Raw genomic sequence first — 15,921 nt, 5'->3', positions numbered from 1 at the left:
AACCTCACTCAAACTCACGCTGATATTGTCAGTCGAACCAATCGAACATTCTGCTCACTTGAACTCACCTCAACTCAACTCATAATGCGATATCACGCTTACTCAACCTCACGTTGACCTCATTTCGACCTCACCGTCACTTAACTTTACGCACACATCTCTGGAAGTCATTTTTACGCCTACAAGCTAAGGATAATCAATTTATTCTTGAATATGATTTTCGGGAAGATTATGTCAACTATATTAGGGAAACTCCTTTTGCAGGCTCATATTATTTTTGGATATATATATATATATATTATCGAATGGAGTGCAAAAACAAAAAAGGTTGATGTCAAATTTCATTTCCAAGTTTGTTTGCATTATATATTATAAGTAATTTTCATTTTATCTCTAGTACCTAGGCACTAAAGTAGTGTCTTTATTATTCGATTAAAAAAATACCAATAAAACTTTTTACTTTGGATACTTTTTTTTTTCTTTTTTCAGTCTAGAGGAGTTGTAGAATACGTTACGTGTCGTGTCATGCCTTTCTGCGTCGAGACATTGGGTGTGATGACGTCATAACTTTAAAAAGTATTTATTTATTATGCTTATTTTAATTAATTTTTGGCGGGCTTACTTTTGCACCTAGAAGATTGAAATTTTTGCACACACATTCAGTGTATCCCTTAGTATTTTTCATTTTTTTTAGATCTCTGCTTTAAAACAGGGGCAAAAAGTTAAAAACCAAAGATATTTTTTTAACAAAAAATACTTTCTTCGCGATTTTCCCGCTTCAGATACATGATGGGGACTTGTGAATGGTACTGTTTGAAAGGGTGTTCTATTCTAAAGATAGTGATGGACGAACCATCGTCATGATCAATAGGGATGTCTCAGGAAAATTTTATACTACATCCGTTTCTTTTGAAGAGGCATTATGGGTCTCATTGGTAAATTCCCCCCCCCCCCCCGACGTTACTATTAAAGATAGAAGCTTGAAATGTTGTACACACATTTAGTACACACGTTAGTATGTTTCAGTTGATTTTGAGAACTGTACATTAACACAGGAGGTCAAAAGATCTCAAACTTTAAAAAAAAAAAATCAGGAAAATACCGATTTCTCTCAAAATTTGTCGCCTCAGGGACATAATAGGGAAATATGAATGGTATGGTTTGAAAATTTACTTTTATTCTGTAGAGAATGAGGTACGAACCATGATCCTAGGATAAATAGGGATGATGTTACAGTTGCTTGACTTGAAGTCTACAATTTACCTTCAAAAAAAGCCAGAATTTAAAACAGTTAAATGTTAACTACATTACGTAGAAGTTCGAAGTCCTCATAAACATATTTCTGTTTCATTTCTAATTTTAGTTTTTAATTCTTCAATTCCAAAAGTGTTCATTAGTTTTGCCCACGAAACGAGGCTAGAAAAGGATACCGATTTGTCTTTTTTTTTTTTTTTTGTCGAATTCTGGTCTCGATTCTCGGTTACTTCTTTTCTCGACTCGTTTTGTAAATGCCCTAACTTTCTTCTTAATTTCATGAGTTGTTGTCAGAATCACTCCTCGTTATGAGAAGTCCATGAAGAATGTGATACATCATCATTTAAACCATATTTCTTATTGGAGTATATTGTGTAATGGCTTCCCTATCTTTAAACGTTGATAAATGATCTTCATTGTGTTTGAACAATCACTTTTATCAATTTATAGTCTTTTTTAAAAGCTATGTATCATATAAACTAAAATAGTGTTCTTGAGTTCTTTTTATACTGAATGCTTGAAAATTTTACACTCATTTTCTGCAAATCCCAAGCAATTATTCTTCTGGAGACACGAAATTTGCCAGCTAGTTTCTGACCACTTTTCCGACATCATTCTGCAAATTTCTTCAGATTCCTCTTGTCACTGTGGGTCAGTTTGGCAGGACAGCCACACCTTGGCAAGTCTTCAATCGGGAGATCATTTCGATAGCGTTTTATGATGGTATTACAACCGTCACCATTCTATATAGGTAATTTTTGTGGACGCTCTGTTTATGTTGGAAAGACAGAAATCATTCTTCAATTTATACCTTATTTTTGCGACGCAAATAATTTCTTTTCTTCGATGGGAACTGCTAGTAACAGATTTCTTTCGCACGAATTAGAACAAAAGAGTCTCATCGTTCACCAATACATATACCTTAAGTGAAACGTTTATTCACGGTGAGAAGATTTTAGTGAGTAACAAAGACTACATTCATTTTCTGAACTATATATATATATATATATATATATATATATATATATATATATATATATATATATATATATATATATATATATATATATATATATATGAAACTCGTATTTCTACTACTTGCATACTTCAGTGTTTCTTTCGTACTCATTAATATGCAACGACTACATTATATAGTTATTTGGAACTAAATTAAGTGCTTTCTTCAATTATTTATGGAAACGCTGGCAGGCCAGAGCAGATCAGGTGCTTGAAGTCTGACCGGCACCAACCATATCGCTCAGTCCGTTCTTATCTCCACGTTGTCACGTCCGAACTATTCACTTTTCCTTCTATATTGTGACCAGTGAACTGTGAATTAATGCAGATTCTTTCAACATCTAATTTGCATATCCTTACAGGTGGCTTAACCTGATTACATTTTAAAATGAACTGCCAACAGTGACTAGTTGGTCAACCCGGTTCGTACATGAAGCGCCTCAACTCGAGGAGTTTTCTTCGCGTGTCGATATAGCGATCGTGTTCGTTAAATTTGCCACAGAATTAAGTAAAGGGGCACACGTCTAGTGACCGCTCAAGGACTGGTACAGCGGCTAGCCACCATTTAGTGAAGTCCCGGGTCCGCTGAACCAGTGCATATAATTAGTAAACGGATCCTACCAATAACCTAAATTATACATTGCGACTACTTGCGTTTATTCTGCTGGATACTACTGTCAATCTTTTATAGATTCATCTCGCAGCAGCCAGGAACTTACGTCGTGGGATTACCTTCAGTGTTAACCAACAGTGCTAATCCAAATGTTCATTATTTAGTGGTGTGAGAAAAGTGTTTGTGGTGAACCCCCAAATATAATATTTCATTCATAAATACATATATGAATGTATTGTAATTTTATGTTTGTGGAAATAGTTAAGTATTTACATCCATATCAGTGTTTAGTGTTGTAATTGTTTTTCCTCCTACATATTTTTTACACATAGTGCATTTCATAAATAAGCATATCATTATTTTATTTAATGTGTTTTCGTTGCATGTGTGAATGATGTTTTGTGTGTCGTGGTCTGAGCGATCATCTGGACGTCTGTGAGGATTTCGAGACGAGACATCCGAACCTCTCGGTACTTGATGCTCATCTCATTGTTGAGACCTGAAAGCGATCCGGGAAAAGTTCTGTAATCCCTCTCTGGAAATGTTCTTTAATGTCTTAACCAGGTAAGTTCAAATTTCCTGAAAAGAGTCGTTGGTGGGACAGCAGAGAGCAGATCCGGAAAGCGGTTACAGTATATATCGTGTAACGTGAAAAGCTCGGTCTGAAAACGCTTGACAACTTCCACATCAGGCAACTGTCCAAGAAAGTGATGTGCAAGTCTTGTAGTGCAATTCTCGCTTCTTTTTTCAGAAGCATACTGCTCACATTTGCTTGCTCAGTACAAAACACACTATCTGTGAAACATTGATAGTGACCCAAGACTGACTGCATTGCTCAATGAGACGTTGGCACAGCAGTGATACGTTTGTGTTAACTTTCGTCCATGCCCTTATAAGCAATATAATCTTTACAACCTATCATTTTCTCTTATTTTTTTCCACATTATTCTCTATTGTAGAATTATTGTACTTTATACATCCCTTCACCCGGGACCAAAAAGGTCCACGCATGCCGGAAGCGAACGGGCGTGTCCATGGGTTGCGGATAGTGGAAAGGCCCTCAGATATGGGGGTTAGCTGCGAAATAAGCAGGAATGACCTGACGAATAAGCAGTCGCGGACAATACGGCTAAGGGAGAAAACCCTGACAGGAAATCAGGGTTTTCTGTCCCCTGACCCTGTACCCTGTTCCCTGAGTGCTTCAATGCTAATCGGGGTCTGTCACTGAGAGTTTTTTTCCGACCACCTTAAGATATTTTTATTGTCTTTTTTTTCTTTTTTGTTTTTCCGCTCTGAGACATACAGCATTATTTATGGAATCATGTTCTGTTTAAAGCATAGATCTGATTTATGCGATAATTTACATAAATTTCGACTCACTCAAAGAGCTCTGGAACTATCTATTTACGTAAGCCGAAGACTGTCTATATTTTAATAGATTCCTAACTGTTTATGAAGAACAGAAGGAATTTACTCTATGATGTGTAGTGTAAATGAGCAACAGAGACAGAAGCCACTCTCCAAATTATAACCTATATAAAGTTGTAAATTTCTGTAACACGATCACTTGCGTGAGTTTACATTATTTTATGAAAAGTACCAGCTTCATCCTGAGAATGCGCACTGTGTACCTGCATTACCTACATCTGTTGGCAAACCACAGACGCCATTATTTAAACATTCGACTGTGATTGCGTTTGTTTGTGAGTAGTTGAAATACCTCCGCCAATTAAGAATCCCTCTGACTGTGATTTGTTTTCTTAGTGCTAAAGGTGTGAACGTGGCTGAAATTTATCGCCAGACTGAGAAAACATTATGAGCGATGTAATGGTACAGAAATGGGTTATAGCTTTTAAAAGATGGCCGCACAAATGTTCATGAAGAGGAACGAAGTAGACGACCTTCTATGATCACTGAAGACTTGGTGCAGAAAGTTGACGAAAACGTGAAATTGTCATGAAAAGTATATTTTTTTATTTTATTTGAAAACGGTACTTACTTTAAAAAAAACTTCATACATAGAACATGTTAGGTATTACTGTATAAGAAATGATATCCAATTTAAAAAGTACTATAACGGTATATACATTGTTTTATTAGTTTAATTTACAGAAACACGCTTCATATTCACAATATAATTATCATTATTTATCTATGTACAGAGGTACTGAGTTCTTATTGCTTGATTTTTCCAATTCTTCATAAGAGGACGGTTCATCACTGTTGCTTAGAAGTTTACTTGCGTTCTGATGATTATAATGAACTGTTTGTTCCGGTTTCCTGAAAAAAAAAAAAAAAAAAAAAAACACTATACATTACAATGGGTTGCAATGACCACTTTAAAATAACATTTTTTAATAAACCGATAATAATTTATAGTAAGCAGTTATTTACTTGTATTATACTTATTTAATAGCCATCGCAAAGACACCCATATTGTGCTAGATTAAAATGACTAAAAATATTTAGTAAAGAAAGGAAAAAAAAATACAGGATAGGAGACAAGTTGCCGTATATCTGGTGATAAAATATTGGTTGAAGTACCGTGATTTCATAATCTTTTGGTCCATCGGACATGGTATCCTATTTGGAGACGTTAGACACATAACCATTTCACCAGAAGTCCTTACATAACTTTTATGGGTGCAACAGAATGAAGCACGTGCACATTTTGCATCTCCTTTCAGCAGTTCCCTGGATGGGAAGTTAACGGATTGTTAGATTGGCTGCGATAGGCAAACGTCATATTGCTCGTTTCCATGACCACCAAAAAGCGGATAAATTCTTTGCAGAAAATTATAAAAAATGAATCGATACACCATAAACGAACAGCTTCGTGATGTTGCAGAATATTCCTTCCTCGCTACTACGTACATCAGAAACTCAATTCCACGTCACGAAAAATATGGATGTGCTTTGGAGTGGAAACAGGATGGAGTACACACAAACTGGCTCACTGGACTGCTAGATGTACGGTTATTCTCCACCGCTCTGTCGATTCTTGTGTAATTTAGTATTTTAATTTATAATATGCCCGTACGTATATCTAGATAATCTGAGACAAAATAACACTTACATTGTAATGTAATGCTTAAAAAAAATCTATATGTATTAAATCTTTTTATTATTGAAAATAAATCAAAAGGCTTAATGTCTGCAAAACAAGCAAATTCACTTTCAAGAAAGTTAACGCAGAGAAACAAAAGTGAAAACATCGAAATATAGAAACAGGAAATTCATACAGGTGAAAGGCCAAGGCTGAAAAATAAGGGGTCAGAAGCGACATTATAGTCTGTATCGTCAAATTTGTCGACTGACTGAATTACCAAGTCATCATAATGGTCAACATTATATGTAATCCTTTATTTATTCTGTAAATAGAAACTTTTGATTTCCAGCCATACAAGAAGTTCATATGTATGGAGGTCTTTTCTGAACAGGCTTTTACGTCATTCAGTTCAAATTCTGTATGTAACAATGATTAGTTAAATTCAATGTAGCTTTATGTTAATATAAATAAATAGATGCATCTACGAGTTACTTATTCTTTCAATTTATTACCGAGATTCCAACAATTTATCTATGTACAATATTTCTATTGTTTAGTCGTTTCTGAGTAACTATGCATTATCTTTTGAAATTGTTCTCTCTCTAGTATAACTGTACTCATAACTAAGAAATCATTCCTTCGAATATTTATATGATCATTTAAGTAAGTATCAAAACATCAATCAATATATTATTTAAGTTACGAAACATAATTCTCTCTTCTTTGATTACGAAACAATATATTCAGTTTGTAAATAAAATATACTATTTTCTTTTATCGATGACTATATTAATGAGCTATATTCTTAGACACTATACCAAACCAATGAGCTTATCATTAGGCGCTTACTTTTTAAAAAGTGGTAAGAAATTAAAGGGCGCTTCTCCCCTGTTGGATTTTTATACGCATCAATCTTGTAATTATTATATGTAGCAATATCTTTAAGGTCTCGCCTTAAGATGCTTGTATTTTCTTAAGCATTTGATTATACAATATTATTAGCATTTAACGAAAACAGAGTCCAGAGATGAGTCATCTAGCGATCAATAGATCTCAATTAGCTGAACAAAATTATATGCATGAGTGTAAAAACCTCATGCGTATTTTTCGAGAAAATCGCATAAACAAATCTCTTCGTAACCCTAAAAAATGATTATGTATGAGAACCATATCGGCTATTTTGAGATGAAATTGATACAGAAATATACTCTGACTATATGCTCTTTATTATGATACTAGTAAGAGGACAGCATATAGTAGCTCTATGTCTTAATGAAATATACCCTATAGTAATCATGGCCTTTCTAATTTCTTTAAAATATTGTCCAAGACATTGTGTCAGACAAACTACATCGAATTGAATGAAATAACATGCTTGAGAGTAAATTGAGAGTAAATTCTCTGGAAAATGGAAGAGAAACGAACCTTCGTGCCGCTAAAGTAACTGTCGTTCGTTTCCAATAACAATTGACTATTTTTAATTTTGTTGAATAAAAGTTACTTATTTATTTATGCACTGCAAAATACAAGGGTACTACATGGGTGACTAGCAGATTACATCTAATATTATTTGACCTTTATTTTTTTTAGATGACACATGCTATTTGTAATTTTGTTTTTAAAAAATGCTTTACGCATGCCCCAATATGACTAGACACTCTCACAACTTTTCTCTGGAATGTTTAACCTTGGGTGAATCACACATGCCTCAACATGTCTAGACACTCTCACAACTTTTCTCTGGAATGCTTAATCTTGGCTAAATCAGACATGCCTCGACATGTCTAGATGCTCTTACAACTTTTCTCTGGAATGCTTAATCTTGGCTAAATCAGACATGCCTCAACATGTCTAGATGCTCTTACAACTTTTCTCTGGAATGCTTAATCTTGGCTAAATCACATATGCCTCGATGTGTCTAGATCAGAGATTTTCAAACTTTTTTCAGTTGAGGCTCCCCTCAACTACCAAAATTTGAACGCGCCTCCCCTGTCAAAAATGGAGTGTGTCAACAACATAAATAGATATGTCCCTGAAAGATAGACTATCACTACAATAAACTATGTTTCATTTATTAATCACTAATGGAAATATCTCATTAACACAGTTGATCTACACTGACTACATCTTTTAATATTATTAGTCGGTGTTAATAAACATAAATTTTGGCAAGTCAGAGATTTATGTTAAAATTGAAAAATACGAGAAGAGAGGGAATTTAAATAATAAAAAACCGGCACATTTAAATGTTGAGCAAAGTCAGTAGGATTGTATGAGTGTTTTGAGTCACAATTTTTTAAACCTCGTCCATATTTTGAAATGATAAGAAGCATCTCTTTCTGGAGAATTATTTTAGAGAAGATTAAAATTCAAGAATCGTCCCAAACATAATAACAGAAAATTAAGAGAAAGAAAAATTCAGGCGTCGCGCGAAATCTCAAATGCATTTAAGAAGACATACTATTTTCTACAGAGATAAAGTAGAAAATCGTTAGTGGCTATCTAACAAGCATTATACACGTTTAAGCCAAAGGGAAAAGGGTCCCTGATCGCATTTGGAACATAGGTGATACAAAGGCTCAGTCCACTACGTATTACTAGAAAAGAAGGGTGCAGACTTAGTATGCGTGTTGTATTATAAATATATTCCTTTGTAGGATCTTCTTTTAAAAGTCCTCGCGCCTCCCCTGACAACCTTCGGCGCCACCCCAGGGAGGCGCGCCGCACAGTTTGAAAACCCCTGGTCTAAATACTCTCACAACTTTTCTCTGGAATGCTTAACCTTGGGCGAATCACACATGCCTCGGCATGTCTAGACACACTCACAACTTTTCTCTGGAATGCTTAATCTTGAATGAATCACACATGCCTCGACGTGTCTAGACACTCTCATAACCCTTCTCTGGAATACTTGATCTTGAATGAATCACACGTGTCTCAACGTGTCTAGACGCTCTCTAAACTTTTCTCCGAAATGCTTGCATACCATTCGATCTCAGAATTTCTGTCAGTCGATTCCTCTGATACGTCGTCATCAGTTACTTTCAAAAAAGCAGTCTCATCAAAAAACTTCAACGTCTCTGAAACTTTAACCCTCTATATAAAGTTAAGGTGAGAATATTCAGAATCCTTTGATCGATACCATCAGATCTGTCGATACCATCGGACAAGGAGATCAGTGTTTTAGAAGCAAAAAAGACAGGAGAAATCAGTAATATTTGTTTTGTTTCTTTTATGAAGTGCATGAATTACGTGAGACTCCTTCAGCACTAGTAAATCCCAGTCTTGGACTTATCTGCGACAGAAGACAGTAATTTGGCATTGGATAGACAAATATACATGTAAGTACCACCCTAGCAAAAGTATGAATTATGGGCCATGAATTTGTGTTTAGTGAGCTGATGAACCTACCATATATCATTTGACTTGTACCTAGAAAAGCATTTATCTAATTAACACAATTACTTTTCTCAGTTAAGGCGTTGTTCTATCTAAAATGAATTATTTCGCATTTTCCATTTTTTTACCTTCAATATTTCACTTAATTAAAAACATTTTAGGTTTCGTAAAACCTACTGGGATACGCCTAGTGTGATATATTTTGACCGTACTTTACGCCCCTAAGTTATACGATCGTTACCATTGCCACATTACAATATTATTCATGTAATGACAGAATACTTTAACGAAAAGTGTCTCTTATTGCAGTAACTAATGGCTGCCAATGATTCATAAGGCTCTCAATCCCATCCCTGAAGAATTGTCTCTCTTTTATGAGAATAAACTTCCTGGGGTGCACTTTCCGCACCATTTTTGTTTTGGAACACCGTGTCTTTTAGGAAGTGACTTAGCTCTATAAATATAATTTCATATACATAATTATTTGTGCTAATTCAGAGAACTATGGCTTTACAATATAGAGAATGCAGCAGTGCTTAAATACTTCAGATTTAGTTTCTGCTTACATTTTGCTACATATCGTTTATTGTTATCGTATAGTATGAGAGGATGCTTCATATTGATCAAAGACTGCTACTTTTTACAGCATAACTGCAAATATATCTATCTTGTCAATTTCTGCGCAGTTCGTGATAACAGCAATAGTTTCATCAGAAGAAAAGGATTTATAATGAAGACACTCACCGACACACTAACACCAAAACCTTTTGCCCTCATCGCCGGTCTAATGGCTTACGTGCGTTCCTTGAGCAAGAGATTCTGGGTTCGATTCTCTCTTAGCTAGATGGTTTGACTATAGTTAAATGTATTTAAACTAAATTCTGTATAAAGCCTTCGCGAATTTAGGATACGAACAACGTGCTCCATAACTAGTATATCCGATGACGCGTATACAGTTAAGAGTTACCTAACTTCTCGATTTATCCGTTTGGTCGTTCACTTTGACTCCAAAAACTTGTTTTCAATACTTTATTTTGGAATACTCTTAACTTACGTTCAATCTATTATTGTCTTAATCTTTTCGAGACGGACATAATATGTTATTAAAACATCTGGACGGGAAAGAGGAATGTGGTTTATAAGCCTCATTTGCAGTTTCAATTTTCCAAATAAGTCATTCAATATCCATTCATAAGTTTGGATGGTTACTAGGGCTTCACATTTTTCATCTCTGAAGAAAGAGCAACTCTTACATTTTTGTGTATCTAAAGTAATTCCTAAAGAGTTAAAGAGCAACTCTTACATTTTTGTGTCTCTGAAGCAGTCTCGGAAGGGTTAAAGAGTAATTCTTACATTTTTGTGTCTCTGAAGCCGTTCCTATAGGGTTAAAGAGCAACTCTTACATTTTTGCGTCTCTGAAGCAGTCCTAGAAGGGTTAAAGAGCAATTCTTACATTTTTGTGTTTCTGAAGCCGTTCCTAAAGGGTTAAAGAGCAACTCTTACATTTTTGTGTCTCTGAAGCAGTCCTAGAAGGGTTAAAGAGCAATTCTTACATTTTTGTGTTTCTGAAGCCGTTCCTAATGGGTTAAAGAGCAACTCTTACATTTTTGTGTCTCTGAAGCCGTTCCTAAAGGGTTAAAGAACAACATTCACATTTACAGAACAATATTTTATGTACTCACCTTATATAACTTAGTATTCGTCTCTTTCTCATTTGGTATCTTAATTGCACCATCAATATAACAAATACAGTCGATATGCCACACAGTATACAAATTAAAACTCCAATTTGACCATAATTTCGGAAAAATAACATTGTTCTAAATTGACTCGACAGTTCTTCTGTCATGGACACTTCTTGATTAAACCACATTATTGGGAAGAAAATAGTGGGTACATCTCGATATAACCTGAAACAAAACATGTAATTATAAATGTTATGAAGTTCATGAAGAAAACCACAACAAATAAAGTTTTACTCAATGGCGGCTCTTTAGGGAAGTCACATAGGGGAAACTTAAAATCTTATCGCTACAAACCAAGAAAAGAAAATTTACTTAATATGTACGAGGAATGATCACAAAATAAGCTGCAGTGCAGTGAAATGTCTATATACTTCATACAACCAATACGGCCAACAGATAGTACATACATTAGGTTATTTTTCGATAGTCTCCATATTCTTTGAGGCACTTGTATCGTGGGACAAGTTTGAAGATTCCTTCCTGGTAAAAATCCTGTTCTTGCGCGTTCAGCCACGTTGTCAAGAAGTGTTTCATCTCTTCGTATGAAGACAAGCGACGGCCTCCTAGGTGCTTCTTCTAGTGCGGGAACAAGTGAAAGCCGTAACGTGATTCTCCTGTTGTCCTCAGGCAGCACCTCCACGTGAGCTATATATTCAAATCTGTTGATGCTGTGCTTGGTCGGCCACTGCGCTCCTGGTCGTGACGCTTTCTCTACCAGCTGCAAACTCTCGATACCTTTCTGCGACATGCTGACAAGACATTGTGGTCTTACCGTAAACCTCTACCAGTTACAGGTGGATTTCAGCAGTGGTTACATGTTTCGCCCACAGAAATCGAATAACTAAGCGGACTTCTTCGCGAGGCCAGTTTTCCAAACGAGTCGCCATTTGTGTTTACTTACAACTAGCGCCACGGGTAGTGGGTGGCTGAAACTCTGCACTGTTGCCAACTCCATGTATTACAATTACCGCACACTCCTCATTCCTCTATAACAAACGAAAAACCAGAAATATCGGCCTTGTAACCTTAGTTTCTGATCCTCCCTTGCAGTATTCTGAAGCTGTATGAAGCTTTTTCCCCTTAGCTTGTAGGGATGAAATTTATTTATTTATTTAGTCTAGCGATTTGATTTTCCCCAAGAGCCACCACTGGTGTTGCTTATAAAGTAAAGGCCATAACATTATTTCCATTGACAAATATTTAGTGTTTCTGGCTGAAATAATATAACTTGTAAATATAGAACAAAAATTCATATGTACAGTCTCACTCAAAGAAACTTGGCCACCCAACTGGCTTTGAACTACACCCCCTCCCCTCAATGTGAGTCTTCTTTTGGCTATTTTTTAGATGTTTACTTGACGTTAAAGCTTCCCAAGGTTCTGTTTCCTCCCTTAACCATCTATTCAATCCGGAATTACGGGTTCAAATTAACGATTTTCAGTTTCAATTTTTGTTGCCATAGAACAAAAACTGTAAAAGATAACGAGTAATGGCTTTTTCATATGGATTCAGCGACCAAGGAACAAATTCTTTCTGTGATATTAATTTATTGCAACCAGTAGTTATAAATGTACTACCACAAATTTGAATATTGAATTCCCATAGTTTGGAAGTCTACCGAAGATTCACACTATGAGACGAAACTCACTTGTTTTATTGCTACAATACTAACATTTTAGAGCTTTAAAAATTATTGTTTTCTCCTTATGGAGGCTCTTAAAATTATTTTTTGTTTTTTTAGTGCTTTTATGAACTCTGTTAATATTTTAAAAAAATAAAACAGGTTTACTTTGTCATTTTTAACGTTTTTATGAACTATGTTGATATTTTTAATAATACTTTTTTCATCTAATTTTTTAGCACTTTTATCAGCACTGTTAATGTTTCTTTATAAAACGTTTTTATTTTCTTATTTTCAGAGATTTTTAAAAATTGGTTAATACTTTCCTTAAGTTTCTTTTATTTTTTCATTTTGTCCTTATCTCAGTAGTTTAAGTAGTACATAAAAGTAGGATACTAACTTTCTATAAAATGGGACATCCTACCAAAAAATGCATAAAATAATAATATTCTTTGTCAAAATTTACTACAAATAAAACATACCTGACATTCTTATTTGGTTGAAGAAGAATGTTGATTTGAAATCTGGCTGCTACTTGCAGTGGAACTCCTGTTGTCTACATAAAGATAAAAGAAAAAAGTATGATTACAGAAACCTATAATCTTTCAGTAATTCTAATAATAATAATAATAATTGTAATATACACTGCGAAATGCATTTAGCTAGCTTACATAAAGGATGAAACTAATAGAACATTTTGTATGCAGAAACATGGTTAATTTGGGCTTCAATATTCCAAATATTGGACAATCTATTTTCGGTCCTCTAACATTTATAATTTCAAATGTGGTGTAGAAAAACGTTTATTGAGTTGTATGATTAGGCTAAATCTGAAACAATACACCACAGAATGCTGCAGTAGCATTTTATGGAATGATACTTACTATGTTCACATTTACTATTATTATTGGCTTAACCTCTTTTGTAGGAAAAGTTGTTAAGCAGTTTTGCTCCCACAATTACGGATGTAATGTCTACTCACTAAGATATGTTTATAGCAAGCAGTGAAAGTTAAAACTTCTTTTGTTTGTCACTTGAGAATCATTTTTTTTTGGGGGGGGGTAAATATTTGAAAGGAATCATACATTAAATCTTTCTGCTGTATCTCAAAAACTATACGATATGGCAATAATAATAATAATAATAATAATAATAATAATAATAATAATAATAATAATAATAATAATAATAATAATAATAATAATAAAGCCGTGTAAAACTTTTGCAAATTGCGAAACAAAATATTTCCTTTCATTTTTGTGTACTTACTCCTCATAATGTCATATCCAGAGTACAACGTAAATTTCAAATTAATTTGAGTTTCTCGCACGAATTCCTCGTGGTTTTAGCATAAGTCTACCAGTAAGTATACGGGCTTCTGAAAGATGTTTCAGCGCAGCACTTTTGTAATAATACCCCAGAAATCTTTTACATTGTACTCAATCGAAAAGTAAGAACCAGATATTTTTGTTTAAAAAATGCTAGGTATTTACATATTAAAATGTTACGTATTAATATATTAAAATACTACATACATATGTTCGTGTTCAATTCCTTTGGACAATAAGATGTCGGAAACCACAAGCTCTAGAAAAGTGCCGCTTTTGCTGGTAGATTCCAAATTGTGTGTGGATTTGCCAATTATTATTCAAATTTTGAAAGAAAGGCGCCGTTATTTTTCTATTCAACGTTTTAGGGTTCGTTTTGAGCTCTTAAAATCAATACGTATTGTTAAGGCGTTACTAAGATAAACAAATATTAAGGAGGGGAGAGTACATTTTTTTCAAATGATCATTTCTCTCGTTTAAAAGGCATATGCAAACATAGTGAGGTACTGGAAAAGAGATTTATGTTCACATTAAAATGACGTACTGCGTAAACAGCACAAGTTCAGCTAATATATTAATTTTGTAATTTAAAATTCTAAATGTTATATGTTACTACTATAGTATACTCTAACTCCTCATATTAAAGTATATATTGTTAACTGTGAATAAAACATCAGTTTCCGTTCGTTAGGCACATCCATTCTCCTTCAATATGGGAACATTAAATCAGATAGACTTCTGCAGTCTGCATTATAGGGTTACTGTGTTTGTCATCAACATCTTGAAACTTATCATTTTCTTATTATAGCATACAAGATTTATTCCGCTCAACATAATCTTTTCAGAACAGTAATTTGGCAAGGCATAAAATTTAATTCTTCTTACATATGTTACCAATAATCTCCAATTACAATAATCATAAAACTTTCTTTTAATAAACTTAACCAACTTTCCACAAGTATCTCACTCTTTAAAATGTCAAAAACAACAGAGATGCTATAAGGTACTTACTGTGAAAGTGTTCTTAAACTTTGCAGTACAATCCCTGTGCTGTTATGCAACCATAATCACACCAAAATATGTATGGCTGTCTATAAGTATGCTATTTTGCTGTAATTAAAACAGCATCCGTTGAATAAATACATAAACGGGTTGAATTGAGAACCACCACCTTTTTACGTGAAAGTGGTTAAAAAAAATCATACTACATACGACATATGAAACATCTAGAATAGCAACAATTTGTGCATCATTAGTGTGTTACTGAGTGTATTTTTTGATACATCGCGGATACGAGTGAAATTTCAATTCGAATACAAGCAATACTGAGCTGAGTTTTATGTTCTACTCAAATCTTAATTTATTGAGTACAAGTACTGTATAATTTATAAAATTACAATTTCAGTCAACCAGTACGTTAATATATCAATAAAAATTATTTATACTTATTTTATAATTAGATGTTTCAGAAACAAGAGGAAGTCTATCACAAATAGAATTCCAAGAGTGACGTTACAGCTACCACAATATATAGCGAGAAAAAACCTGTGAAACTTTAAGCGCATTAATCTTAAAATTTATAATTGGCGCATGTTGTTGTACTTGTAGAACCCACTATTATGATTCTACGTTATCGAATCTAAAAATTCCCTTTCATACATTATACGATGCACATTATCTAGTGTGAAAAGTTTTTGATCAAATGGTTGATTTCTTTTAAATATATACATAAAAAGTTTGTATAATTCTGATAAGTTGAGTACATCGAAACATTCGTCACATACAAAATTTGTTTTAAAATATTTTGAAATTTGTAATATCTTACTAAAAGTTGAAATTATATTGATAAATATATCTAATAGTTATCAGCACAGTAGACTGGAAAATCCAGAGAT

At 34.0% G+C, this 15,921-nt stretch overlaps 1 protein-coding gene across 2 annotated transcripts in view; it reads right to left on the bottom strand.

The window, feature by feature from the left end:
* Positions 1 to 4,944: 4,944 nt before the first annotated feature.
* Positions 4,945 to 15,921, bottom strand: part of LOC145686129 (protein peste-like) — a 156,501-nt gene continuing 145,524 nt past the window's right edge. For both annotated transcript variants that reach the window (XM_081759108.1, XM_081759106.1), the window contains 3 exons: positions 13,181 to 13,254; positions 11,015 to 11,242; positions 4,945 to 5,164 (listed from right to left, as the gene is read on the bottom strand). In XM_081759108.1, the coding sequence (XP_081615234.1) occupies positions 5,029 to 5,164; positions 11,015 to 11,242; positions 13,181 to 13,254 (438 nt within the window). In that variant the 3' untranslated portion in view covers positions 4,945 to 5,028. The remainder of the gene's footprint in view (positions 5,165 to 11,014; positions 11,243 to 13,180; positions 13,255 to 15,921) is intronic.

This window comes from Thermobia domestica, chromosome 5, assembly GCF_964235325.1.
Source record: "Thermobia domestica chromosome 5, izTheDome1.hap1.1, whole genome shotgun sequence".
Taxonomy (NCBI): Eukaryota; Metazoa; Arthropoda; class Insecta; order Zygentoma; family Lepismatidae; genus Thermobia; species Thermobia domestica.
Note: the sequence above shows the minus strand (reverse complement) of the source record. Positions and strands in the feature narration are given on the sequence as shown.